General features: G+C 43.0%; 1 protein-coding gene across 5 annotated transcripts in view; it reads right to left on the bottom strand.

The window, feature by feature from the left end:
- Positions 1-2,360: 2,360 nt before the first annotated feature.
- Positions 2,361-27,917, bottom strand: part of PPP2R2B (protein phosphatase 2 regulatory subunit Bbeta) — a 243,761-nt gene continuing 218,204 nt past the window's right edge. For all 5 annotated transcript variants that reach the window (XM_042850852.2, XM_065554960.1, XM_042850853.2 and 2 more), the window contains 4 exons: positions 21,575-21,739; positions 7,190-7,359; positions 5,837-5,928; positions 2,361-4,478 (listed from right to left, as the gene is read on the bottom strand). In XM_042850852.2, coding sequence (XP_042706786.1) covers positions 4,199-4,478; positions 5,837-5,928; positions 7,190-7,359; positions 21,575-21,739 — 707 coding nt within the window. In that variant the 3' untranslated portion in view covers positions 2,361-4,198. The remainder of the gene's footprint in view (positions 4,479-5,836; positions 5,929-7,189; positions 7,360-21,574; positions 21,740-27,917) is intronic.

Below are 27,917 nucleotides of genomic sequence, written 5' to 3'. Positions count from 1 at the left end.
GTGTCTTCAATACAATAAAATCCAAGTTTCATCCCTTAAAACACTATTATAAATACCATAAAAATGCATTTCACCTCCCATCAATCAAGCTGCAATGACTCATGCTTTACGGAGCCCTGAATAAAGGGGAATGCCCATCGTTTTCCTTCTTATCTTGCTGTATTAAGTACTTGTCTAACTCCTGTGATGGGATTACGATGGGGTCTGAATCATCTCTCCCTAATAAAATCCAATGGAAGATTTTGGCAGCTCTGTTGTTCAGAGAGGGTAGGCTGCAAGGTTAAGAATAATAGCCCTTGTCACTTCATATAGCCTTGTTATTAGAGATATTTAGTGCTGAGGCTGGACTGTAGGGGTAACCGCTAGGATGCGATGATGTTGCTTCCTGCATCAGCGAGCACAATATTGATTGTAAGCTGTCATCCCTTGTGCATGCTTTGTGGTATTCCAATAGTCTCAACCAGACCATAATGCATCAGGCGAGTCTCTCACACGCTGTATTAACCAACACCGCTATAAAATCTTGGTTACCATCCCTTAATACACCTCTAGAACATCCTGCCACCTCTTCTCTGGTTACAGCAAGCATTCAAAAATCAAGCTGGATGGCTCTTCACATTGGAGCATCAAGGGCTAAATAAAATAAAGCAGGGTGCAAATCCTTCACCGGTTGTTTTATGGCCTTTGGCAGGCCAAGTATCAGTATCTCCCATTGTAGAGTTGCTGGTACTCAGCACATCTCAGGGTCAGGCCAATAGTTTTGTGCATTGATCCTGGTTTCTGTAAATGGCCATAAACAACAACAATGCCCAGAGAAATGCCCATATAACTAGGGAAACGTTTGCTGCACTAGAGAACATGAGAGGTGAATTCAGCTGTTAACAAGTAGTGCAGGAAAACAAACCAGAAAGCTGTACATTTCACCGTGTTCCCATTGTATTTATAGGTGTAGTGGTAGGGGCTGCTCAGGGCGGGCATGACAGACATTGCCTGGTTACATGCTCTGAACCTATTTACAGTAGCATGTGCTCATTCGTCATTTTCACCTGTGCCTTTTCTGAAGTCGCCAGTCTCCATTGACCTGTACTTTAGGACTTCTCTAAAACTTGCCATTCACCAGTTACGCCGGGGCTGTACTGATCCTCACAGAGAGCCATGAGCATAGTTACTTTTCCTTCATAGGGAGAAACCTTGATAAGTCCTATGGCATGTCTGTCATGGCTGTGGAACTTCATCACAAAGGTAGGTATGTGTGTGTGTGCGCGCGCGTGCAAGAGAGAATAGGGACAATATAAAATTCTTGGGTCCAATTCTTTTCTCACTCCATATGAGCAACTACCATTGATTTCAATGGGTACTGCAGCACATTGGTGAAACAGGCCCCTGTCATTAGCAGACCCTTTTGAAAGTGCGGTTATACATGTTTCCAGGCGTTTTAGAAACCTCAGACGGAGCCACATGCTGGCAGTCAATAAGCGCTCTGTGCTTTGTCTCTCACCAACACACCTCTCTTGGGTGCTTACTAAAGGTTAATGGCAATAATGCCAAGGCAGAAGCAGACTCACAGGGAGCTTGATATGATCAAGTTGTTCTGTCAAATCTTCTTGAGGATGGTTTGTTTTTCAGTGTTCGCCTCATTCCCTGGCTGGTCTTGAAGCCTACAGGTGTGATTAGACGGTAAGGGAAGGCTTTCCCCCCTGATATGCCATCTTGGTTTAGGATTCCCTGGATCCTAGAGGGAGCAAGCTAAGCACAGCTGCCATATTTAGCACCACTGGATTGTGGTGCAGCTGCCCTGCCTACCCCTCTACTTGCAGCCAGTAGGCATAAGGGAATTTGGTGGTAGTGGGGGGGGGCATCTTTTTGATGAATGCACTTCCATTGGGGTTGTGGTGCCATGCCTTGACTCCACCCATCACCACATCCTTTCTGCCCTCTCTGAGCTCACCTCTGCTATATGGCTGCCACATTAGCGAAGCTCTTTGCACTGGATGCAACAGGATCACCACACTGCTCAGCACTGTTGTGGATCCCATCCATGCAGTAGCACAACCCCTTGTGCCTCTGGCAGGATCAAGCCTGTACTGACCTGGGATAGAGACCAACCAGCAAACTGGAGGTGAAAGGCTCTATTTCCCACTACCACTCTCTGAGCCACCCTGCCACCCAAATTACCCACACATTCACTAAGACAGGAGGATTTATTAGGTCCCTCTGACATGCCTAGCAGCACTTCCAACAGCATGATCAGAGACTGACAGACAGCTGATTTTGAGTCTCCCCAGGAACAATCCTGGCATTAAAAGTTTAAGCTCATGCAGCATTTAGAAACCACATCAATCAGTGAAACCACACCAATACACATTTGAGACAATTTTACTTCTGATGCCAGAGTGCAGGCTCTCTTTACAGGAAATTAAAAAAAAAAAAAAGACGTTTACTTTTGCTATTTTTTAATCATTTCATTTTAAAAAACAGGTTACTCCTGAAAGCAATTTTTTGTAATAAATTTATAAGCCAGCATAATTTTTTCCCTTGTAATCATTCCTTTAAACAAGGCAAACTTATCTGTTCCTGTCCTGAGCAGTCTCATGAACAGCTGACAGGGTATTAAGTAGTTAAATAATAATTAGAAGCTTGGTTCCAAGTACTTCAACAGTGACTTCCTCCTGCCCCAGAGATATTAAGTGAAGGTCCCCAGTAGCTGTGCAGTTTGTGTAATTTCCTTATGGTATTTATGTCCCTTGAGTAAGTGGCAGTCAGTCTTTCTTGTAAGGTATAGGACTCGGTAAGTCTTGCAGGACATGCTGGAAATCCAACTCATGCCTTACAAAAGAGGCTTTAAAGAGTATGCTTTGCCTTTAAAAAAAATCTAGTAAATTTCACTGCAACAATCACAGCTGTTGTCTCTTTTGCCCAGGGTTCACAAGCTGCAAGAATGCACAGCACATTGACCACCATGTAGCCATGGTGTAGACTACAGATTGTAGACTACAGATTGAATAAAATTTCAGTTTTATATTGTACAATTGCTCAGATAAAGAAGGGACCTGAGTAATCCTTAGGGGCAGCCTTGCCAAGAGGAGGAGCTCTTATTTATTACTATTATACCACAGAACCATGGATACCCTCTCTTCAAAGCGGTCAGGTGCAGACAGCAGTATGTGGTGGTGGTGGTGGTGGTATTTTTTTTTCCACAATGTCATAAATTAGTAACTTAGATTGTGTCATTCAAATATAAATAAATAAATATTTTTTTTTTAAAAAGGAAGAGCGAGACTCAGTCATAACATGCAAGAGATTAAAACAGAACAATTAAAAATGACCAAAGCAAAACACAGGAAATGCAGACGAAAAGCCCAGATTCATTTTGGTTTGCAATAGATGCATTTTGGAAGCATTATTTATAAAGGTATGTCATATACCAAAAAAAGGCACCACAGTATCTACAGAGCCAAATCCTTAAGAGTTTCTGTGGGATGCGAAGGAGGAAGGTAGCAGCCTTGATTAGAGTGTAAAGTTGAACTTTCCCTCCTACCTCCCCTTCCCCTCCCCCCCGATTTTAAACCTGTCCACTGCAAATCTGATCTTTCCATTTTATGTTTGGTTTCGCTATCTCCACTGGGGGGGGGGGGGGGGGGGGAAGAAATGCAGGAGAAAAAAGGCAAATTAAAAAAAAACATTGGCAAGGGCAACATCATTCTGCAAGTGGAATATTTCAAATGATACTAAAAGAACTCTGGGATTGCTTAATTAGAAACAACACACACATACACACACCTTCTTTTCTGACCTTAATTGAATTTTTAAATACCATACTACAGTATTAACCTCAATTTAAACCAGCAGACGTCTAGAACCAAACAACACTAGGAACCACCAAAGAGTACTGGATGTAATAAAAGCATCAGAAATCCAAGCCAGTTATTGAAGGGATCATTACATCTGTTAGCTCTCAACTCTTTAAAAAAAAAAAATAAACAAACCATGATACCAGTACCTACTGGGTTTGCCAACCCGTTGCTTTAAGGTGAGTGGGAGGTAGGGGATATTGGAATCTGTTTGCATGCCTCTACACAGTATCTGCAGAGGAATAATTAAACAAATGAACAGGGAAGAGGGAAAAGAAAAGAAACATTTTAAAACTTGTGTTTACTAATATTCTGTACATGAGATTCCTAAAGAATAACTTGTCCTCCTAGTTAACCTTGTCCTGGAATATATACAGGTTATTTGTTGCGGCCACTGCAATGATATTTTCTGAAGGATGCCAAGCTGTATGCAAGATCTTTTTGCTGAAGTCCAGACTGTCCACGCTAATTTCGTCTTTCCTCCGTTTGCCCCCAACGCACACTTTGCGGGGCTTGAGTATGGCCCGGGGTTTGCTGTTTTCCCTAGAGGCCTCCAGGGTTACGTCACGCTTGGTGTTGCGGTCAAACATTCTGAAGAAATTGTTGTAGGAGCCGGTCATTATGACACTGTGAAGCAAGTGGAAAGATCAGATGAGAGTTAATTATGCCATATGAGGATGGCACAGCAGCTAGAGCTTAGGGCCTCTTAAGCTTCTATGTCTTACTCTCCCTTCCCCAATCTTGAGGCATCAGATCAGATTCACTATCCTTCTGGACAATAAGGGCATGATGAGAGACAATGTCACTCCTGAATTAGCCATAGTGGTTTGTGATAGATTGACCTCAAGATGGCGGCCTTCCTCCTTCCCCAAGGGCTAGGAATGACTTTGGTAACTTTCCTTTGAGTTTTTAATTTTTTTCCCCCATGCCTCTATATTTATTGGGCTTGGATGAGTGAGAAGTTCATTGAAAAAGGTTATTCTTGCAGGACTTCCAACCAGCCAGTATCAGGAAGTTCTGGAGAACTCCATTCCTTTTATCAGACCAAAGATCTTTGGATATATTTAAATAAGCCCATACATCTCATCAAGTCTTTTCTCAGTACTTATTCAAGGAGAATTCCCATGGAAGTCCGTGAGTTTTTCCGGAGTACAGACTGAATAAGAATCTCATAGTTCGACATGAATTTTTTCTGACCTGTACTCTGAATTTCACCCATTATTAAATGCAAAAAACCCCAACCTTGCAAGGAGGCATTATTTGGAACCAGATTAGATATGGGATTTGGGCTCAAGGCCCAATTAATCCTGGGTTTATGTTTTGAGGGTGCTGAATTTGCATAAGATTTTGGCCCACAATTGCAGAAATCGTACAAAATCAGGCAATCCTACTTGATTTCTGCCACCTTGAATGGTGTGACTAATGCAAGAATTTCTGCAATTTTGGGCCAAACTATATCGTCATCTTCTTGAGCCAAAATCTCCACATGAACAACTGGTCTCCTGAGATTTCAACCACATCCAAACCAGAACCAGAAAGTTTGGATGATGTGGTACCAAAACTTCAGGCATAGATTCAAATTCAATGATTTGAATCTGACAGCACCTCCCCACCCCCAATAATGCCTGAAATTTGGAGGAGTTTGAACATGCGGTTCTGGGTTAGGCCAATCTCTGTTTCTATCCATATATTTATGAAAAGAACTCCAAACTGTGCACCAAACATTCATGTCACCCACAAAGAGGTCAGTGAAAGAACTACAGAGCAGAAGGGAGAGAAGAGCCAATAGTATTATGTCCATACTGGTTGTGGTTAAGGTTGCGTTACATTTTGCACTTAACACAGGAATTCAACTTCTCTGCTGTGTAAGAAAAATCCTCCCAAACTGACAGCACATTTTGAGTGCAGAACGAATAATACAATGGGTGGTTTGGGGAACCGTCAGAGAAAAATCCCCTCTTATAATTCATGATGATGCGTCTCACCTGTCAGACCCATTCCACACACATTCAAATTTATCGAAGATGCAGTCATTCTCATAGAGCGAGCACAGCTTGCTTCGGAGGTAATCGTGTACCTAACAGCAAAGACACAAGGCCGTGGAATGAAAACAAGACTGTGCTTTGTGGAAGTTCTGCTAAAGCCTGAAGTCATACAGTCATAGACTTTAAGGTCAGAAGGGACCGTCATGATCGTCTAGTCTGACCTCCTGCACAACGCAGGCCACAGAATCTCACCCACCCACTCCGGTAATAAACCCCTAACCTATGTCTGAGCTACTGAAGTCCTCAAATCATGGTTTAAAGACTTCAAGGTGCAGAGAATCTTCCAGTAAGTGACCAGTGCCCCACGCTGCAGAGGAAGGCGAAAAACCCCCAGGGCCTCTGCCAATCTGCCCTGGAGGAAAATTCCTTCCCGACCCCAAATATGGCAATCAGCTAAACCCTGAGCATGTGGGCAAGACTCACCAGGCAGACACCCAGGAAAGAATTCTCTGTAGTAACTCAGATCCCACCCCGTCTAACATCCCATCACAGGCCATTGGGCATATGTACCGCTAATAATCAAAGATCCAAAACACATCAAAAAGCATAGCCAGTTTGTCAGCATTGAACCTTCAACATCTACTCACTGCTTGTTAGTTCTGCATTTCACCTATATAGCCCAGTGCCTTACAAATGTGAAGTTTGTTCCTGCTGTAGTACTTACTAATACATCCTCAAACAAAGGCATTGATGGATATATTGACTGGTTCACTGTGTTCTCTAAATGGAGTTGGATGGCGTGTTTAAGTGTGTTCAGTTGTATATGCACTTTCAATCATTTTACAGTCTAGCCTATGAAAAATGAATGTTACCATTTCAAAGATGGCTCAAGTCCCCAGTGGGCTGAAGAACAGTGACAGGTTTGTGTTAAGGGACTCAGCATTGGAATGGTATCTGGTGCTGCAGGTCTGGATTAAGGAAGGTCTACTGGGGCACTCTGCACAACACCTGTCCAAAATATGCCTGAAAATCAATTCCTCACTTTCACCAAATTAGTTTCACCAACCCATCCAAAATCATAAAAGGAAAAAAATCAAGAAGGTTATAATTTATCAAGTCACTCAAGCTCATATTTTATAGATATGCTCCCACTGAAATCACAGGCAAAACTTCTGTGGGAGTAGGGGCAGGTTCTTATACTTTGTATGTTTACCCTAACCCTTTCTATCACGAACTTGTGCACCCATCACTGAAAGGTGAAATCTGGTCCTTTCCCATTTATTCCAAATCCCTACAACTGTTCCTATTTAGTTTTAAATGTTTCTTGTCCCATCAGCCTTGAAGATGAAATACCTGGTATGTCTCAATAGGCCTGTTCTCCATGTTCAGGTCCCATACTTTGACGGTGAGATAGTCCCTGGTCATGATATACCTTCCACTGTGACTGAATTTAACATCAGAAATTGAGGAGATGATCTCAGAAAAAAATGATCTGTTACTTGGGTCTTCAGGCTCTTCAAAAACTGCAGAACAAAAGAAAAACGGCAACATAAAACATGCTGTAAGTTGAATCAATACGATCTTAGAGGAAAACTGGTCATGCAACAATGGCACACTGGGGCCCCAAATTAGGAAAGCATGTAAGCATATGATTAACTTAAGTGCTTTCCTGAATCAGGGCCTGGGCTAACATGGCCAGTTGGAATGTTCTAATGTGTCTGCTTGGACAGTATTTAGTGGCAAATCAGTGACTGTATTTGTATAGAAAGGATGGTAACAAAAGGATAGGAACATAGGAATTGCCATTCTACATCAGACCTTAGGTTCATCTAACCCAGTAATCTGTTTCTGACAGTAGCCAGCACCTGGTGCCTCAGAGGAAGGTGCAAGAAATCCCATAATGGACATTTATTTAATTAACCAGCCCACAGGGTAAGTTTCTTCCGATATCGGCATCTGAATGTGCAACATTAAAATATCGAGAGAAAGAAGGGAAATTTGAGCCAAACTCAGTTTTGTCCCTACTTTTTCCTAAGAACCCTTCAGCATTTGAGCCTGATCCTTCATGGTGCTGGGGACCCTAAACTCACATTGATGTTGGTGTCAGTGCGACACTAAAACCTTGCACATTAGGCTCTTTTTGGGGGTGAAACTTCATTTTTTCCCTTGAGTTCCGCCTCTTTACATCATGATAAGGAAAAGCTGGCGTTGGTGTTCTGAGATCTTAGAGAGACATTTTCAGCACAAAGGTCGCGCACCAAAATGCAATGACCAGTGAGACTGTCATGCTTTCTCACCATTCAATTTTGTCTGACAGTTTTAAACTATACAGTACAATCTTTAGTTGCATTTCATCATTCATGTGCAAGGCACCCTACAGTGCTGTTCAGAGAGTCATTATAAATCATGCACTACAAAATATTAATTTCCTAAATTAAAATGCAGCATTACAAAATGAGGCGTCACTTTGACTGCACAGCTGGAATGAATCCAAAAGGTGGAGAACACAAGAATTGCAGGGCTAAAACTGGCAAAACTGGCTCTGCTATAAGGAGATACAACTCGATTGGAATCAGTGGAATTGCATCCCCATTTATACTGGGTCTGGATTTGACATAAAGTAGACAAAATGCCCATATTTGAAGGATTTTACCCTGCATAGTTGAAGCTACTTCATCTTTAATAAGTGCAATGAGCAAGGACGACCATAGGAGATCAATATATCAACAATGCAACACTAGCCCAAAAACGTAAAGCCTTACACACTATTCCTGCTTGCTGAAAATCAAAGTGATGAGCAACTGGAAGTCGATGTAAAATTTCATAGCTACTGCAAACATACAGCTTAATCTTGTTACTCCCTGAATACATCACAATTTGAGCAGTTTACAAAGGAGACCAATGAAGTTCAGCAATTTGGGACCCATTTATAAAATTAAATTTCTGAATGTCAATGTCTCTCTCTCAAAACCTTGTGGTCCTCATCACATATGGACCCTTGTTGGTGGCATCAATAGAGGCTGAGGACCAATGAAGTTCAGCAATTTGGGGCCCATTTATAAAATTAAATTTCTGAATGTCATCAGCAGGACATGTGTCTCTCTCAAAAACGTGTGGTCCTCATCACATATAGACCCTTGCTGGTGGCATCAACAGAGGCTGAGGACTGAGTGGGCCATCTATCAGGTCTGATCCATCTCTACAGATGGTCACTACAGGTTAGGGTTGAGGCAGGGTGTCATGGTGCAAGTTTGTGTTGCTGTTGCACGGGCTACCCTTGTGCCGTGGTTGAAGAGAGGACTCCAGTCTCCATCCAGTCCCTTTCACTAGCACTGAAATTCTTTTTAGAAAAACCCCTCCACTGCTGTTCCATTGACAGTTGGGCTAATATTCAGACCCACCTTCTGTCTAGAAAATAAGTGGCTTAACCTGGCAGCCAGCCTGACTGTTTCATGTACCACAAAAAGTGCTGCCAGAGATTGACTTTCAGAAGACCATACTGAGTGCAAACATTTGTTCAATGTTATTATCCCCTATCTGAGTGCTGGGCTGCGAACTCCTGAGTTCTGGAGTAGGATGGGGAGGGGGGCGGGGAAATTGCCTGAAGTGCCAGAACAAATGATCTCTCTACAAATCAGAATGGCGTAGCTCACAGCAGGATCCAAGTTGGGCTCCTTTAATCGCCAGCAGGAATTCTGCTGACCTGCAGGTTTTTTAAAATAAATAAATAAAAAACCAACACCGCAACAACAACAGAAAATAAAAGATCTGAGCTGGTCTGCAGAGAGCTCATGTCTTCGGTGTAATAATTACAGGTTTGCTCGCACCAGGTGGACTGACTCATGAGGCTTTCTTTAATGGCTGCATCATTTCCATTCGGTGTGTACGTATGTGTATGAGCTTGTGTCAAGGCTGGAAGTGTTAAATATATAGCACACAAGCAGAAGGAATTATTGCTGATGCTGTAGAACTGGGAAATGTCAAAAACTACAAACAGCAACAACAAAAAAGCTCCGGAATATCTGAAGAATACTATGAATGAATGGGAAATACCAGCAAGAACAAGACAATGGTGGTGTTAAAAAAACAACAAGGCAAATTTTTGATACATTTCACCAGGAACTGAATATTCCACAGGCTATTGTTCTTGGGAGTGAGATTCCCTCTCGGCTGAATGTCAAAATCTACTCCATTGCTTTTCCCCATGCTCTTTTTGTACAGGTTGTTATTGTTATTATTACATTTGCCTTTTTTACTGATCATCTTTTTAACCCCAATCTTCAACAGTCATTGTATATGCTGTGCCAACCTTGCCCTCATTCCAGAGGTCTGAAGTCAAATGAAAAGCCACTGCCAGGGGGAAAAAGGCTCTTCAGAGCAGCCCAAGGAAGTGACCAGGCATCTACTTCTCCTGAATGCCCTGAGAAGGGTCCCAGAAAATGGGGGACTCAAAAGCAGGGAGGACCGTTACTTTCACAGATGTCTCCATCACCTTCCACCATGGGGCACATCCATGCTGAAGAATGAGGAAATGTGCATGTGGGACAAAGGAAGTGTCCAGTCATGGCTACAAAAGAGGCCATAATTTCCAAATGTCTTGATTCAAGTATGGGCCAAAATTCTTTTATGTAAAACAGGTCCCTATGTCTGCAACGTTGGGACCCTGTCACTTCTCAGATAGGCTGGAAAACCAGAACTGCAAGAAGCAGGAAAAGATTTAGAGATGGGCCTGAATGAAAATTCTGGAGCCAAAACACCCCATAACACTGGATCTTCGCTGAAATTCAGCCCATCTCCAGTAGGATCCTTTTTGCAAGGCAGCTTCAAACCCACTACTTGGACTGAGGTTTACTCATCAATAAATAAGATCAGCACCAACCAAGGGCTTTGTTATGGTCTTTTCTCCATTTAAACTTTAATCACAATAAATAACCAATGCTGACTGGAAATGTAGAAGTCTATGAATCGCATTGTTACCAGAGACCACAGGAGGCCTCGCCACTCAGCACAGCCTCACAGTTTCTGATTCCATGCTGCCACAACAATTGGCTTCCTTGGCGATTCCATTGGCAACTACTAATTCAAGCCTGTCCCAGCATATTTGGCGCAATGTCACCCCTCAGTGCAGATGTAACAAGGAGTCCCATTGGAGACAACTGATTTCCATTCAGGTAAAAGATTTCATCACAGCAAGTAAAGACAGAGGAGAGGCAACATCAGGAAATGCTAAACATTTTCTGTGCTGTGAAAAGAAGCCAGGATGGAGCAAGAGGCTGTTTCTTTTAAATAGATAGGGCAGACACAAGGAGGGGGAAGGACTGGAACACACAGGCACAGTGAACACTGTGATGGCAGCAAACGGCATGTTTCTTCCATGATTGTTCGGGGGAAGGGGAGGAGAGTTAGTTAGGAGGACATGTGAAGGCCAAAGGGCAGGGAGAAGAAGGCAAGAGGGACAGGTGTGGAGTGAAGCTGAGGTGAAAGAGGAGGGAGACGGTTGACCCAAACAGCCGATCATGACGGCACAGAAAGTCCAGACAAAACTGTTTCTCCTCCTCTGGAGATTCTGCACAAGGGGCTAGTTAATTGTTTCCTTTAGGTCTGTTGGCCTATTATTCTGTGCAACAGGAGCTCATTCTGTATTACGTAGAGGGATTGGGAAAGGTTCACACCTCAGGAGAGAAATATTGGTTGCTCATAGTATAATTCTGAAACAGCGAAGGGTCCCCAATTCATGTTAAAATTCAAGGAAAAGGATGGCTCTTGTCCAGATTTTAAAGGTATTTAAGCACCTAAAAATGCAGGTAGGTGCCTAGTGGGATTTTCGAAAGTGCCTGAGTGCTGACCTACATGCCTTAACACATAAGAAATACACTAGAGTGACAGTGGTTCAATACTGCACTCCCTAACTGCCAGTAGGAGAGGGCTGCTTAAGGCCTGCTCAGCGATCAGCTCAGCTCTCGTTTGAGCTGCATCTACAACACTGCCCACGTGAAGCCTTGTCTAAATGGAAAATACTGTTGGACGATTCCCTCCTTGGGGAAAATGATTGGGTGAGTCTCTCTCTATGGAGAAATTGTCAGATGCAGCTCTTTATGGGAGTGCACTGCCTCTCCATGGGAAAACTGTTGCCTTGTGTCTCTCCAAAGGAAAATTGTCACCTGCTTTGCTCTGCAGGAAAATTGCCAATTTTGTCCCATTATGGTAGAAATTGTCAATCACGTCTCTATATGAGGGGAAAATATCATTGTCTCTCTGTAGGGCAGAAATATCAGCCTAGGAGAGAGATTAACAAAACTCCATACAATTCCCAATCCTTTAATACACTTCCTAGAAGGCTGAGGCTATACATTGTTCTCACTGTGCCTTTTCTATTTGGCATCCAGCTTTCGCAGTATTTCAGATTCATTAGGATGCCACAGTCCAGCTTTTGTAACACCATCAGCACTGCATAAGATGTATGAGTTATCCACCATGCACAGACCAGTCAAGGAGAGTCTGACTGGAAAAGAAATGCAGACAAAGCACATAATTGCTCGATGAAGTCTGGGTTATCATAGAAACATAGAAGATTAGGGATTGAAGAGACCTCAGGAGGTCATATAGTCCAACCCCCTGCTCAAAGCAGGATCAATCCCAACTAAATCATCCCAGCCAGGACTTTGTCTTATAGGGCCATATAGTCTCCTACGTGGGCTACTCACAGTTTCCTCTGCACTCTTTCCTTGAGGGGCTCATCGGTGCCCTGCCACTCATTCACATAGAAATACTGTCCTAGTGCTCCCAGTGACTCCCTGGTGATCCATATGGTACTTGTGGGCCTATGCGCCAATCCCCCTCTGATTCCTTGGCAGAAGAGACTCTGAAGAGTTTCTCTCCCAAGCCCAAGGATCTTTCATCCTGCTAATGGTAAAACTTCCCTAGGTAAGGAGTTCTTAGAGTAAAGGGAACAGTTCATTTGATCAGTCTGGGTGCTGATAAGTTTAACTAGTCTACCTCTGTATTAGCCCCTGTGGGAGTGCATGGATGAGATGCTGCTGATTGTAGCAAATAAATCATGAAGAATGGGTAGGACCTTTTTTGGGAGGGAAGGAGTCATGAAGAGAGGACAGGGTTCAGTCTGTGAAAGCTTTAAGAGCATTAATGCTGGAAACATAAGAGCTGACACACACAGTGAAAAACCCGGGACAAACCCTCAACAGAAAGCCTCATACAAAGAGGGAAATGATAAAAAGCAGACTTTGATCCCTTTGAGTTCCTGGTACTCTAGGGCAAGTGCTTACCAACCACCATGCGTCCCACCAAGTGATCATGAGAGGGGTCTGATCAGAGTTAATACATTCATTCCGTGGTGGGCTTGCTATGCCAATGATATTTTAACTCCACCATCAGAGGTATTTAGACAGCTAAACATTTATATAGAGTCTGAGGCCATTAAAAGTGGAAAAGTTAAGAAGGGAGGCCAAGTGGATTTCGCCACCCTTTGCAGCTGTGAACATTTCAGGAGGGATGGAAATGGATGGATATACACGCATGCGCACTCTCTCTCTCTCTCTCTCCATTGAAATAAACTTCCCTCTTCTTCCACTGCCAGTGCAGTAGGCATTCCAGTCACCAGTTGTACTGGATGTGGCAAGGAGTTATTCACTCAAATGATTCAGTGACCTCTGCACTACCCTTAGTTTCCAAGTATCCACAGTTTGATAAACTGGTTCAGTCTCTCCTGCTTTCTCCCCACCCTTCACTTCTCTCTCTCTCTCTCTCTCTCTCTCATCAACAATTTAAAGTCATACAGCAGAGAGGATGACTAGCAGCATTAAGCAATCTGATAGTGGAAAGGATTTTGAGGCAATCAATCTGAATCCTACTTGAATGGACAAATCATATAATATAGTTATTACCCACTGAGCTTTCCAAAGGGCAGTATTGAGAGTGTCCCTTGCTTAACAGCACAGTGGGGTTTAATTGGGAGTTATGTTTAAACACAGGTCTATATTCAGCTGGGTTAGAAACAGCAAGGTTATCCACAAGGGGATGGCTAAAGGTAACCACAGGCTAGCATGCAGGGTGTCATCCTTGCAAGGTCTTCCATTAATGCTCTTGCTACAATGTACAGAACCCATTATAATTAAGGCTAAGATTTAGTCATGGGTATTTGTAGTAAAAGGCATGGACACGTCACAGGCAGTAAACAAAAATTTACAGCCATGATCAGTCCATGACTTGTACTGTATACCCCTGACTAAATCTTGGTCTGGAGGGGGGGCTCTGGTGGCACTGTGGGTTCATTGGGGAGGGGGGAAGCCCAGCGGTGGCCTGGGGATGCAGTTGGTGCAGGGGTGGCAGTGCGTAGACCAGGACCGCTGCTGCTGGTGCAGGGGGGGGAGGGGGGGAGGGAATGTGGCGCATGACTTGGGACCACCATGGGGGGGGGGGAAAACGCATCCCAGGACCTTCGCTGGTGCTGGAGGGGCGGCGTGCAGCCTGAGACCACCGCTGCTGCTCAGAGGGAGGGCAGGGGGCATGTCCTGAGACCGCCGCTGCTGCTCGCGGGAGGTGAGGGGTGGCGCAGAATCTGTGACTTCCATGACAGACTCGAAGCCTCAATTATAATGTACATGGCAGTAGCACCCTAAATGTGCTAGGTATTGTATACACACACAGGGAGACACAATAAGGTCTTATTTTCCTCTCACACTATTATAACTCCATTGACTTTGGGGGAGTTACTCCTGGCTCACCCCAGTGTAAGGAGCTCCGGCAGTACTGCAGGTGCACTGGGGAGGGGGGCGGCCCAGGGGTGCCACTCGTGCTCTGGGGTGGCCCGGGGACGCTACTGATGCAGGGGGCAGCGGCGAACAGCCCGGGACCACTGCTGATGCTTGGGGAAGCGGTGTGTGTGATGGCACATGGCTTGGGACCACTACTGGTGGTGGGGGGGGGGGCATGGCCCAGGACCTTCGCTAGTGCTGGGGTGGGGGGGGCCCACACACAGCCTGAGACCGCCGCTGTTGCTCTGGGGAAGGGCAGGGTGGGTGTGGCCTGAGACCGCTGCTGTTGCTCTCGGGGGGAGGGGAGGGTGGCGCAGAATCTGGGACTTCCATGACAGACTCACAGCCTTAATTATAATTTACACTGCGGTAGTACCCTATATGTGCTAGACATTGTATACGCACACAGGGAGACACAATGAGGTCTTATTTTCCTCTCACACCATTATAACGCCATTGACTTTGTGGGAGTTACTCCTGGCTCGCCCCAATGTAAGTGTGAGGAAAATCAGGCCGAGTAGAATAGAGGCTGTGAGACCTGGTAGTACTTGCTGCAAACAGCTGGAATCAGGAGGGCCTTGTGTTCTCATATGAATAATCCACTGACTGTTCGGCCTCAGGCAAGTAATTTGAATCTCAGTCAGCTCACCTGTAAAGCTAGGGAATATACATGACCCCAGTGAAAACCAGATGTCACAGCAGAGCAGAGCTTTCATGGATAAATAAATTATCCCTCTGCTCCTCCCCTTTCTTCATAAACAAAGTCAAACCTCAGTCAAAGCACAAAATTCATCATAAAGAGAATACAGACAGCATTAACATAATACATAAGGAGACTAATTCTCCTTTATCCTGGAAAATAAGCTTTAAGTCTGGTCCAGCCCTGAAATAGGTATGCGAGACCCAGGTATGTCCTGGGCACAGAACTAGAAAGCAGGAACTCCTGAATGCTGACCCCAGTTGACCATGGACAAGACACTTAACCTTTCTACCTCACTTTCCTGCTCCGCAAGACAGGCATAACACCACTTACTTCTTTGCCTCACAGGGGGAGAGAGAAGATTAATAAGGTAATTTTGGTAACATACTTGGAGGGAGAAATGCACCAGTGCTAATTATGATTGCATTATGTAGTTAACCAAGTGAACCAAATTCATCTGCAACGTAGGGTCACTGAAAGGTGTACAGTTTCAGCCACAGCCCTGAGTACAGGGCAGGGCAGGGCCACTTTATCCAAAGGGGAGCTCTCGCCGTAGTACGCGGGATGGTCCACAAGCACACTCCTCCTTTAGTATGGTGCAGTCCCTCCCCCCTGGGGACCCCCAACAGCTCTGCTTGGCACTGTGGAAGAGCAGGAGAATTATGGCCTACCCTCCCCCCACTCTTTTTGGAGTGGTTTGCATCTTGAGAGGCTCTGTGAGGGAGCTCAGGAGATCAGCAAGATTATGAAGTTGCCTGACCCTTGTGCAAGAGTAAGGAAAAGGTCAGTGCACCCTATTCCTCTTACCCACCTGCACAGACTTGTGGCCCTTGACCTGTCCTGTACAAACATGGCTACAGGTGCAATGCATCACAAATCACACTGCCACCTGCAGTGATGTGCTGCTCAGAGTGAAATAGTTCTGTTCCACCATATGCAGTAACTGTTCCCAGTACAAGCAATGTGGATTTCTTCATTGAGATTTACATTCACGGTTAAAGGAAATGGAGTTTGTTATCTATTCGACATTACCTGGGTTGGGCTCAGACAGCCCTGTGGAAAGGGAAAAGAAGGGCAAGTCCATGGGATGGTGAAAAGCTTCTTTTTTGGCTTTAAGCAGCAATAACAGCACTTCAGTTACCTCCAAGAACCAAGAATGAAACTTCTTCCAGGTGCTATTTGTAATCCTTGCCACAGCCCTGCACCTGCTCAGCCAGGGTACAGCTCTGTATTAAAGGTGGACCCACAGAGTGGCATCAACTTCTGATGGAGGAGTATCAGCTCAGAAACTAATAAGCCTCAGAGTCTTCCCGAAAACCCAGTCACATGACTCCAGTGTGAAAACAGGTGTAATGAATAAAAAAGCTAAATGAGTGATGGAGTTAGCTGGGGGTGGGCGGAGTTACTTTTGCTTCTTCGATGGAAGCTTGCAAGGGGTTGCAGAAGCAGACACTGGCTGCTGAGCTCACAGAGAGGATTTCTTGGGAGCTCTTCAGCTAATTCCATGTTACATAACAAATCTATTTTCTCTTTAACTGAGTGGTATTCTCTCTCCGTCCATATTTCCTCCCAAAACACGGGGGGCGGGGGGGAGAGAGGGAAATTATTTAAATGCTGAGCGTTTCTCTGCTTTTAATACAAATGAACCCTCACTGGCATCTCCGCCATCAATTCTGTGTGGTTAAGAGAACAAAGCAAAAATCTCAGAGGTAGTAGGAACGATTGCAAATGTAATGCCAGCTGATGGAACCTTTGGCATTAGCTGGACTGAGATGCAGAGTCAGATGGGGTCAGCTGAAAAGATCATTTCCAACTCCCAATTCCTAATCTTTATAGATGTTTGGAGGTCCGGTTTTAGTTTGGATCCCATGAGAAATGTAGTGAATGATCATGGACTCTTGGTGAAGGCTTTTACTCAGATCTTTATTAATTTGGAGGCTTATAAAACTCAAACAAAAGATTAATGTTACCCAGATCTTCCTGGTGCAGGTCTGTGAAATCTTAAGATCAATTATTGATTAATGTAGGGCAGGTGCTTTCTTTCAACTGGGAAGAAAATGTAACCAGAAGCACAAGTTACACTTCTTGTCCTCTTGAAAGGAAATGTTATTGGTGATTAGATCAGGAGAACAAGGACCTTGGATTCCATTTCTACTAACTTCCTGGGTAACCTGGGGCATGTTACTTGACTTCTCTACACATTAGTTTATCCACATACAATACCACTCTGAGGTAGGTAAGTGAGTCTTAATTAATACTGAAATATCCGGAGAGTAGGCTTTATATAAATGTACGGTAGTATTCTCTCCTTCATGCACAAAGGCAACTACAAGCTACCTTGCATGGAAAGAGGTAGTGGCTTAACAGAGCTTTGACTACAAAGAGCAAGTCTGCTGTGAAAACAGAAACACATATGTTAAAGCTGACCCTAAGCAGTGTGTTGCACCCAAATACTTATTAAAAGGTTAATAGATATGACTGGATGTACACTGATATGGTCTGCATTTTGATTACACACGGGCAGTTATTAAATATCTCCTTTAGAGAATTCATCTCCAAAACCCAATGTTGCTTTTTCATTTTGAACTTTGATGAACTGTCTCAATTCCGACTCTCACATCTGCTGAGCTGCAATTGACTGAAGACCGATGCCTCTGAAGGATAGAGGAAAATCAATATGAAATGTCAAGGGAGAGGTCAAATTGAACTGGTTTTTGCAGTTGGCTTGTATACGCGCTGAGGACTAAAAGGACATTTCAGCAACTGAACAAAGGGGGATACCAAAGGAGCATTTCTGCTGCTGAAAAGTCAAGAAACTGAATTTTGTTTGTTTCTTAATTGTATTAGGAATCTCAGGTGGGAGCTGATCCCACAGGATAGTGAGACGGTGCAAAGAAACAGTGGCATTTAGGGAAACTGCTGTTCAAAAACTTAAGCCCTCCATATAGAAATACAGTTTTCTTCCCAATCTGCTTTTTTTTAACCTAACAATATGTTGTAGATATGCAGCCATAATCATGCTCTAGCAAGATCAAAAGCATTAGTTTGCACTTTATTTCTCATCACCTCCGGGAGATTAGATCCTGAAATATGCTGAGAAAGTACTGTCTGGATCTAGTTTATTAGGGTTAGGACTCAATGGCACCAAGTATGTGCAATTTGTTCTTGCAATAATATTCTCACATCTTGGATGCTAGAAATCTCCTGAGATTCTTGTAAGATATGGAACTGGAAAATAGGCCCCCCTCAGAACCAGAACTACAGAGACAGATTCAGATCTAGATTTTTCAAAGAGGTTTGAATTCCAACTTATGGCCTGTCTCCAATAACAGTTTTGTTGTGTTTTATTAGTCAATGAAAGCACACGTGAGCTTCTGAGGTCACTAAGAATTACAGTACAATATTAACCTGCTTTACGTTGTCTTCCAATAACAATAAACCACAACACACTTGTTTTTAGATAAATAACCCTTTAAAAGTGTTGCACCCACGGATGCTAGAATAGCCTTTGAGATATGTGAATTCAAAAGGCCTAATATATAAATGCAAGGTGCTCTAAAAGGTGATGTATTCTAATCACCAGCAACTGGGTAGGATATTGGCAGATATTATGATTTGAGCAATAGAATGCACAAATACCCTTGCATATTAAATCTACTGAAAGAAGATATGTGCACTTACAACTTCCAGTCTAGTCCTTCTGAGGATGCTAGGAGAGGATGCTCATCCTTTGAAATATCTCTAAACTTATTAATAAAAGAGATGCTGCACCATGTGTCTATAAGAAACGTTTGGAGCGGTGTGAAAACCGCAAAAACATATTTGCAAAAATTCTTGTGGATAAAACACACCGATTTGCTTTGGTAGTCTTCATGACCCCTTATATTTCCATCTCCGCCCTTATATTTCCATCTCCACAAAACATCCCAGTCAGCAAGTTTTTAATTGTGGAATTACTGGTGGTAAGTGAATACTAGCCAGATATATATTTTATGTCCTTCCACCAGAAATTCTCCCCTGGCCATTTTGAAAAGCTCCTATTGTTTGCACAATAGCAATATCGACAGATTATAAATGTTTGCAGAGAATAAAATGTAGGGCATCCAATCCAGGAAGAAAAACAACATCATGGGAGTCAGGTGACCAATCATATGAATAACCAACCCTGAATCTATTGTGGTAACTCTTCTCTTAAATGTAAACTCCTTTAGGCAGGGACTGTATTTGCTATATGTTTGTACAGCACCTGGCACAGTAGGGCCCTGTCCCCTAAGACACTACCACAATACAAATAACAATATGTGTACCGATCCATTTATAAACAAACTATTCGCTCACACAAACTACTCATTGGACAATAGTTAATAATGAACAAATTCCGAACAGTCTCATAGACTAAGGCCAGAAGGGACCATCATGACCACCTAGTCTGACCTCTTGCACATCACAGTAACAACTAGTTTGTAAATAAACGGTGAATAGAGAACCAGCATCAATTAGGTGGATACATTATTAGCAATTAATAATTCTACCAGCTCTCCTGAGGTGAAATGTGGCCCCTGAAATCTGAGATTAGAGAAAAAGATGGGATATAAGAACATAAGAATGGCCATACTGGGTCAGACCAAAGATCCATCTAGCCCAGTATCCTGTCTTCCGACAGTGGCCAATGCCAGGTGCTTCAGAGGAATGAATTGAACAGGAAATCATCAAATGATCCATTCCCCGTTGCTCATTCCCAGCTTCTGGCAAACAGAGGCTAGGGACACCATCTTGGCTAATAGTCATTGATGAACCTATCCTCCATTAATTTATCTAGTTCTTTTTTTAACCCTGTTATAGTCTTGGCTTTCAAAACATCCTCTGGCAAAGAGTTCCACAGGTTGACTGTGCGTTGTGTGAAGAAATACTTCCTTTTGTTTGTATAAACTCTCACGTTCCAGGGCATAACCAACCATTAACTTGATGGGAAGGGGGGGGAAGGGTTAGGAACAAATTTCCCATGTGATCTGCTTATTCCAAATTGTCCACTACAGGGTTTGTTTTTCTTGTTGTTTTGCACCACCTTCTGAGACAGCATACTGGCCTCATTGGACAAGAGGTCTGAACTAGATCAGGATGAGTAACAGATTTTTGGTTAATTGGCAATTTCAAAAAGTCTAAAAAAAATCATTTTGGGTTGGACTAACATTTTGTTTTGATAAAATCAAAATGTTTTGTTTGGATTCTGACCACTTTTAAATGCCACTGAATTTTTAGAAACAAAAACAAAATATAAATAAAAAGTAATTTCAATCTGAATTTTTTTTTAAACTATTTTTTTGGTACTTTTCCCTAAAAGAAAAATTCAGTGAAATTGTCATCAATTAACAAAACGTTTCAATGTTGCCAAATCTGCATTTTGTGCTGGAAAAAGATTTGGCCAATTTTTTTTTGTCCAGCTCTCATCTGAACCAGGATAGCAATTTCTATGTTCCCAGATATATGGGATTGATAAACATTGCACCCTAGGGCCTCAATGCAATAAATCTGATGCTGTACTGTCAAAGCAGCACAAATAATTTTTCACGGCCTACCATCTGTTCCCTCACTACTCCCAAAGTCTGCAGTGCTGGGTTTCAGCGAGAGGGCCTTCTTGCTTGCAGAGCTGGCAAAGATACGCATGATGCTGGAGCAAACTAGTGCAGGACTGGAGAAAGATGTGGATTTTGTTCCCTCTGGTTTGGGCATTCATTTCATATCAACCACAGCAAAAACAAAGACATCAGTAGTGAGGGAAGTATATGACCTCACCACTTCCCTACAAAGGCCAGAAAGACTCAATGAAATGATCATTCTTCACTTTACCCCATGAAAAGCAGTGTTGGGAAATACCACAGTGAGAAGCGCCCTGACTTGAAGCCCGTTTCTGAACACCCAGACTGGAATCTGAATTTTCAAATGGCTCCTAGTTTCATAGCAGGCTGAAACAGACCCCTCAGATGCAAACTCTCCAGAACTTTGGGGAGTTTGAAGGTTGGATCGGAGACTGAATTTTGAGCCTGATTCAAAACCGTTCCATTCGCATTTAACCAAATTTTTTATTTCTTTCATTGGGTTTTTTTGGCTTTTTTAGCTGGCATTTAGTGACCTGACGCCACTGAGCCCTAGGTCTGGTAGAAATGAGATCCTATAATTTCAGAGTTCTCCTTCCTTTATTTACTCTCTCCTCCCCGCCATCACAACACCCCTCTGCCCCGACCTTGGTGAAGTGCTGGAAGTACTCACATTTGGAGTGTCTGTCACAAAGGGCAGATGCCCGCATGTCACATAGCCTTATTGTCCCTTTGCTGCTACTGTACACAAAGGTGTTGCAGTGGTGTGGATGGAATTCTGCCGCAGTGATCACCTCCGTTAGCTCCTCCATGTTGGCTGGCTTTATATCTACGATATCTGAAACGGTAAGTCAAGGAAAAACAAACAGTAGGAGCCAGTGCTGTCAACATGCAGCCCCGGTGGTTATTAATCACTTCTGGCTTTCTTTATTATGCATTGTTTAACCGGGGCACTTTGTTTTTGACAGTGAGTATGAAGACAGGATTCAAATCTCTGATGTTTTAATCCTGAGTGATAAAGTTCTGCACCAGGAACTCTCAGCAAAGCCTTGTATTCTAGCTCTAGAAGGGATTTTCTGTTCTCTTTCTCTGTATTACTGAATGGCTGTAGTTTCATGTTAGATCATATGTAAATAAGCAGCACTTGGGCGCTATGCTAATATGCACGTTATCATCTGAGGATCTCAGTGGCATCATTATCCATTTTACAGATGGGAAAACTGAGGCTCAGAAGCGAAGTGACTTGCATAAGGCCTCACAGTGAGTGCCAGGTCTACAGTAATCTGTCTACAGCAGTGGTTCTCAACCAGGGGTACGCACACCCCTGGGGGTACACAGAGGTTTTCCGAAGGTACATCAACTCATCTAAATATTTGCCTTTTTACAACAGGCTACGTAAAAAGCACTAGTGGAGTCAGTACAAACTAAAATTTCATACAGATAATGACATGTTTATACTGCTCTATATACTATACACTGAAATGCAATTTTTCAGTAATAGTGTGCTGTGACACTTTTGTCTTTTTATGTCTGATTTTGTAAGCAAGTAGTTTTTAAGTGAGGTGAAACTTGGGGGAAACTCAAGACAAATCAGAGTCCTGAAAGGGGTACAGTAATCTGGAAAGGTTGAGAGCACTAGTCTACAGTATTGATCTAACCAGTAAAACATATTCCTTCTCTCTAAGCAGATTCAGCCAGGCAAGTAGTACCTTGGCTGCTTTGATCACTACGGTTACTTCCGTATTTCTTTACCACTTGGCAAAAAAATTCTTTTAGCATATGTTTGTTCTGTACTGTATTGTACCACATATTGTACCTGCTCATGGCCTTAGAATTTAAGCTGTTTAGGGCCAGGACAATATTTGCCCAAAACATTTTAGCACTATGTACCCTTGATGGTGTGTATAAATTACATAACAATAAGGGATCAAGAATACCAGTACATACATTCCCACTCCTCTTACACATATTCAGAATGTAGTGAGATACTGCTTCCCAAAAGCACTGTTCTCAAGAGACACGCTGTTACTGGGAATAAAACAGATCAAGAACTAATGTCTGGATTTTCAAAATAGCCTACAGGAGTTAGATGCCCAAATCCCTTTGCATTCAATGCAAGTTAGGCATCTCACTCCCTTCGACTCCTTTAAAAATCTCAGCTTATGTTAACTGTCTTTAGCGTGAATCTGGCTTTAACTGACATTACTCTTCACTTCTCACCATTCAAATGAGGTCAATGTGAACACGCAGACTGAAAGAAACTAATGCACTAAAGAGAAATCCCATCTTTTGTTACATTATCTATTTACCTAGAGACTGTAGCTGCTTGTAACACACACTGTAGTGCCCTCTTTGTTCAAAAAAGCTGCAAGATTCGACTTTGGCAAATTTGTCATGGGGCAGAATAAACAGCTCTTATTACAGTTGCTGGAAAAAGAAAATAACCCCAATTGCTGCAACAATGCAAGAAAAACAAAAAAACAATTGCTGTAACAGGAAGATTTTTCATCTCAAGAAGGTTCTGCAAGTTTAGACTCAGTAAAATCCTGGACTAAAATTAAATCATCCTGACATTCAAGTTGAGCTTGAAATATCTGTAGTCAGACACACCAGATGGAGGGAATCAGAAAGGAACCACGTCAATCACAAAGAGCCTCCTAGTGGTACAGATGAGCCTTTGATGATTGTCTCTATCAATCCGGCCCTGACACTGACTTAGTGGTCACTGGTGGCAAGCAGCTTTAGATTTCACAGTCCAATCAAAATACCCAGCATGGGACAATTTACTGACTGTGCAGGGGGAGAGGGGGATTGCACCATTACTTTCATCACCCCATGGAAAGCAAATTAAGGTCCTGCTGTTAACAGCAATTTCCAGAGAGAGGGAGAGGGGAAAAAAAAAAAAAAAAAACAGATGTGAACTTCACAGGTCTGTGGGGATTGCTTGAAAACCTGACTGTAAGAAAAGTCCTTTCCTCAGTGCAGCATGGTGGGTGGGAGGGTTTCAAGAGAGGACATTTTTCCCTTTGGAGAAAAAAATGGGTGAATGTAGTGCTCAGAGACAGGAAAGGCCAACAGCACTGGCTATAACCAGGTATATATTAGTCAGGTACTCTGCTATCCATCCTCAGCTCTGCCAATGCACTTCAGTACTAATCAGTAATACTTCTGCTGTTAGACTCTTGGGATGAAGGATGGTTATGAGGTTTAAGTACAAACTAGGAATCAAGAGAAATCTCAGCTCAGCTACAGATTTCCCATGTTACTATTATTTGCGTTTCAATAGAATGGGGATGTCACCTTCTCTCTCCGTGTCTCAGTCTCCGCCTCTGTGAAATCAGAATACTTTGCTCTTTGTCAACTACTTTTCATGTACAAAGTGCTTTATATGAATGCAAATATTAGTATTTCCACTGTACAGATGGGGCAGCTGAGACAGAGAGAGGCAAACTGACTTGCACATGGTCATGCTGCAGTTCAGTGGCAGAACTGAAACTATAACACCAGCCAGTGCCCTATAACCTGGATTGCACATACTTAACGTCCTCACTGACTGCAGTGAGGTTAGAGTTCTTAATGTTTGTGAAGCACCACGATAGTCCAAGATGAAAAGTGATATAGAAATACATGGTACAGATGCTCCCCGAGTTACGTAAACCCAACGGACGCAAATCCGAGTTTACGGAAAAAGTTCCGTAAGCTAGAAATAGGTGGTTTTATTTATTATTATTTTTTGCACGTAATGGTCAGAGATACGTTTCCGACTTACGCAAACTTTGAGTTACGCAAGGCGTTCCGGAACGGAATGTTTGCATAAGTCAGGGAGCGTCTGTATTATCATATTTCTAAACCCCCTCGCCGCTTTGCCAACATCCTTCAATTCTGATCTTCAACAACTCTTGCTCCTGCTAAGCAGTGCCTTCGAATCATGTCAAATTGCACAATGGCTTTGTGATGTGCACAAAATCAGAACTGGAATGAGACACACACACCCCCTTCCAAACTCATTTTCACTTATGACTTAAGTAGGATTTGAGCTTAGGTCTCTAGTGGTGAAAAGCTAGCGTGTTAATCCTGTGCATGCTGTTATCTCCAGGGATTTTTAGACCTTATTAAACTGCACTGTACTTCATGGAATGGGACATGGTGCATCACTAAGTCTGCTTTTTTAAACTAACTAAACAATTTCTCTGTTTTTTTAAGAATATACAGCGACTGAGTTTTGAGACTGGCAGTTGTTGGAGCAGCTCCAAAAACAATTGTTATTGAGAGGCCCGCAGCGTTAAAAACTAATTTAAAATGCTGAGGGCCCAATTGAAGTCAATGGGGTTGTGTCAGTAACTGAGAGAAGAGTTTGGCCCTGGAAATCTGCTGGCAAACGAAACTTTGCAGAGTAGTGTAATGGAATGAGGGGCCTAGCATACCCAACGAAGATCTCAGATTGCTCCAGATCAAATGGAAAACCCAATACTGGGTTGCCAGAACGCATCACAGGGTTTGGGGGCAGGGGTCTGGTTGGGTTGAGCTCCTTGCTCAGGGCGTTCCAACCTGGGGTGTAACTTATGGACTCCTGCAGGGGAGGCATTGGGTCTGGGGATAGCTCTAGGTTGCAACAGGCCATCAAAGTTTACAAATGGATCCTGATCCCAGGAAGGTTGAGAACCACTGCTCTAGGGAGCTAACTTTAGACAAGTAAAAAGCCAACCCCATGAGTTATGTAAAAGATAAAAATAAAAGCAGTTTAAAAGCCAGTTCCAAGACTGTGCAGACTCCACGACAGTAACGCATGATTGCAAATTGAGGAAACAAGGAGATGACAATAGCACTCCATAATCTACTAGTCGCCCATTGACATGATTTTCTCACAATAATGACTGTTTGATTAAATGGAAGTTGTTGTGAAAAATCTGCTTTCATTGACATTTGGGTGGAGAGGGAGGTAGAAGAACTGAAATCTGGACATTTTTTGTTTTCCAGTGAAAACCTGAAATATTTTGATGAAAACTAAAACTTTTTGATTTTATTGAGGGGAAAATACAGGGGGAAATAATAATTTCCCAACCAACCCTACAATTTACTAAATTATTATCTTTTCCTTTCTTTAGGAGTAAAACCCCAAAATCTTTATTCACCCATTCCTAAAGTGCTGCTGGTTTGTCTCATCTCACCACGTGACTCCTTGCTGTAACCTGTAAGATTATTCCCACCACATCTCCTCTCATGAAACCTCTGCATAGTTTTCCCAGATGGTGATAGAAGTCTTGTTCCAAAGGCAATGGTTTTATCTCCATTTCTTCCTCAGAGTGGATGACCACAGCTAAGCAGGCTATCCTCAGTGTGGGAGGCCTGAGTTTCTGAGGAGTCTTTTGCTTTGGCCAGTGCCTCTCAAGGATGCCTTATAGATGAGGTGCTTTGGGCTTGGAGAGGTGGCCATGAGTATCACTTGCTAGGTGTCCAATGGAGATTTGCTCAATGGTCTGTGAAGCCATGAAAGAACCCACCTCCCTGCCCTAAAGGCCCAAGAAGGAGGAAGGATATTAAAGAAATACTCTACTCATTTTCCAGAGCTCAAGTATCAGGCATGCCCAGGATATATAGGGCCCACAGCGTCATTTTTACAAAGCCACTTTCTTGACTACAAGTGCCCTTCAAAGATAGGTTTCAAAAGATATCACAGATCTCTGCGCAAAAGACCATATGAAATTAGAAGACTGAGTGTTCACCAGGAAAAAAAACATTGTGGAATGAATAAATGTGGGATCCTTAAGACTGTCTTACCAGCTTTCAATTAGGGTTCAAGAATGGGAAGGGAAAACCCCAGGGATGCTCATATATCTGATTGGGGTACCCCTATCACCAAAACCAAACAATAAAATGAAAAAACCCAACTGCAAAAATTTATACTTTTTTCCTAAATAAAGAATCATTGTAACTGCTCTTCTCCACCCTTCTTGGAGTGTCAGCTCCATGACTAAGCACTGCCCCTGGAGCGGACTTCAGAAATAAGGATTTGTAGCATCCAAATCACTGTGATCAGGAAGAATTCTAGGAAGCCGCTTTCAAGGGATGGGATGGGATGTGATGTGTCACATGCTGCCATGTTGTACTAATGACTCACTGACATCTCAGAAGGACTGCTTCACTTATGAAATGCCAGTTCAGCACAGATCAGTGAATGCAATCCCCCTGGCAGAATGCATGGGAATTCAGCACAGAACAACAAGTCTCCTGCTAAAGTGCTGCCCGCAAATTTCCCAGGGAACTTCTTCTGGATGGATCAGAGACCTGTGGGTAGTTAAGAGAATTAACAGATCAACTGCAACAAGAAAGATGGGATAATGGTAGAGAAGAGAGCAAGGCATCCACACTGCCAACCAAACAGCCACCTGCATTATCCAAATTTCTTTGGCTCTTCACAGCTGTGAACAGAAGCAATGATCTCTGGATATGACAACAGTCCATTATCCAAAGGACTAACCTTCCCCTTGCTGGTCTGAACTGCTGCTTCTATGATAGAGCCATAACCCTATAGACTGTGATCCAGTCAGACTTATTAAGCTAAGCAGAATGCCATGGAGAACTCGGATGGCTGCAAGAATTATTAGTGGTGATACATCAAGGGGCACTCTTTTCTCTTGGTCAGGACTGTACTAATACCCCAGCATGGTGCTAAGGAGCAATTTGCTGCTGGAGATACCTTGTTTGAATGAGATGTACCACTGAGTTCCTGGTGAGTTGTGTCAATTAAAATTCTCCTGGCACTTTAGGAACAGTAGAGTATCAGCACTGGTATCTTGGCTAAATTTGGCTGGGACAGCTACATTCTGTCCATCTGAATTCTCTGTAGTTTTGTCTGAATATGGCACTTGGCACTTTCTGTTCTAAACCATAATATACAGTTGCCGCAAGCAGTTCAAGCACAAGCACTTTCCACCCCAGAGTGGCTGAATTTCAGTGATTACCAAAATGATCCCCAGCTGGTAAAGTTTGCTGTGTGCTTTGGGGATTTATCAGTG

The sequence above is a fragment of the Chrysemys picta genome, chromosome 8 (genome assembly GCF_011386835.1).
Source record: "Chrysemys picta bellii isolate R12L10 chromosome 8, ASM1138683v2, whole genome shotgun sequence".
Lineage (NCBI taxonomy): Eukaryota > Metazoa > Chordata > Testudines > Emydidae > Chrysemys > Chrysemys picta.
The sequence above is the reverse complement of the archived record's forward strand: the minus strand, read 5'-3'. Positions and strand labels throughout refer to the sequence as shown.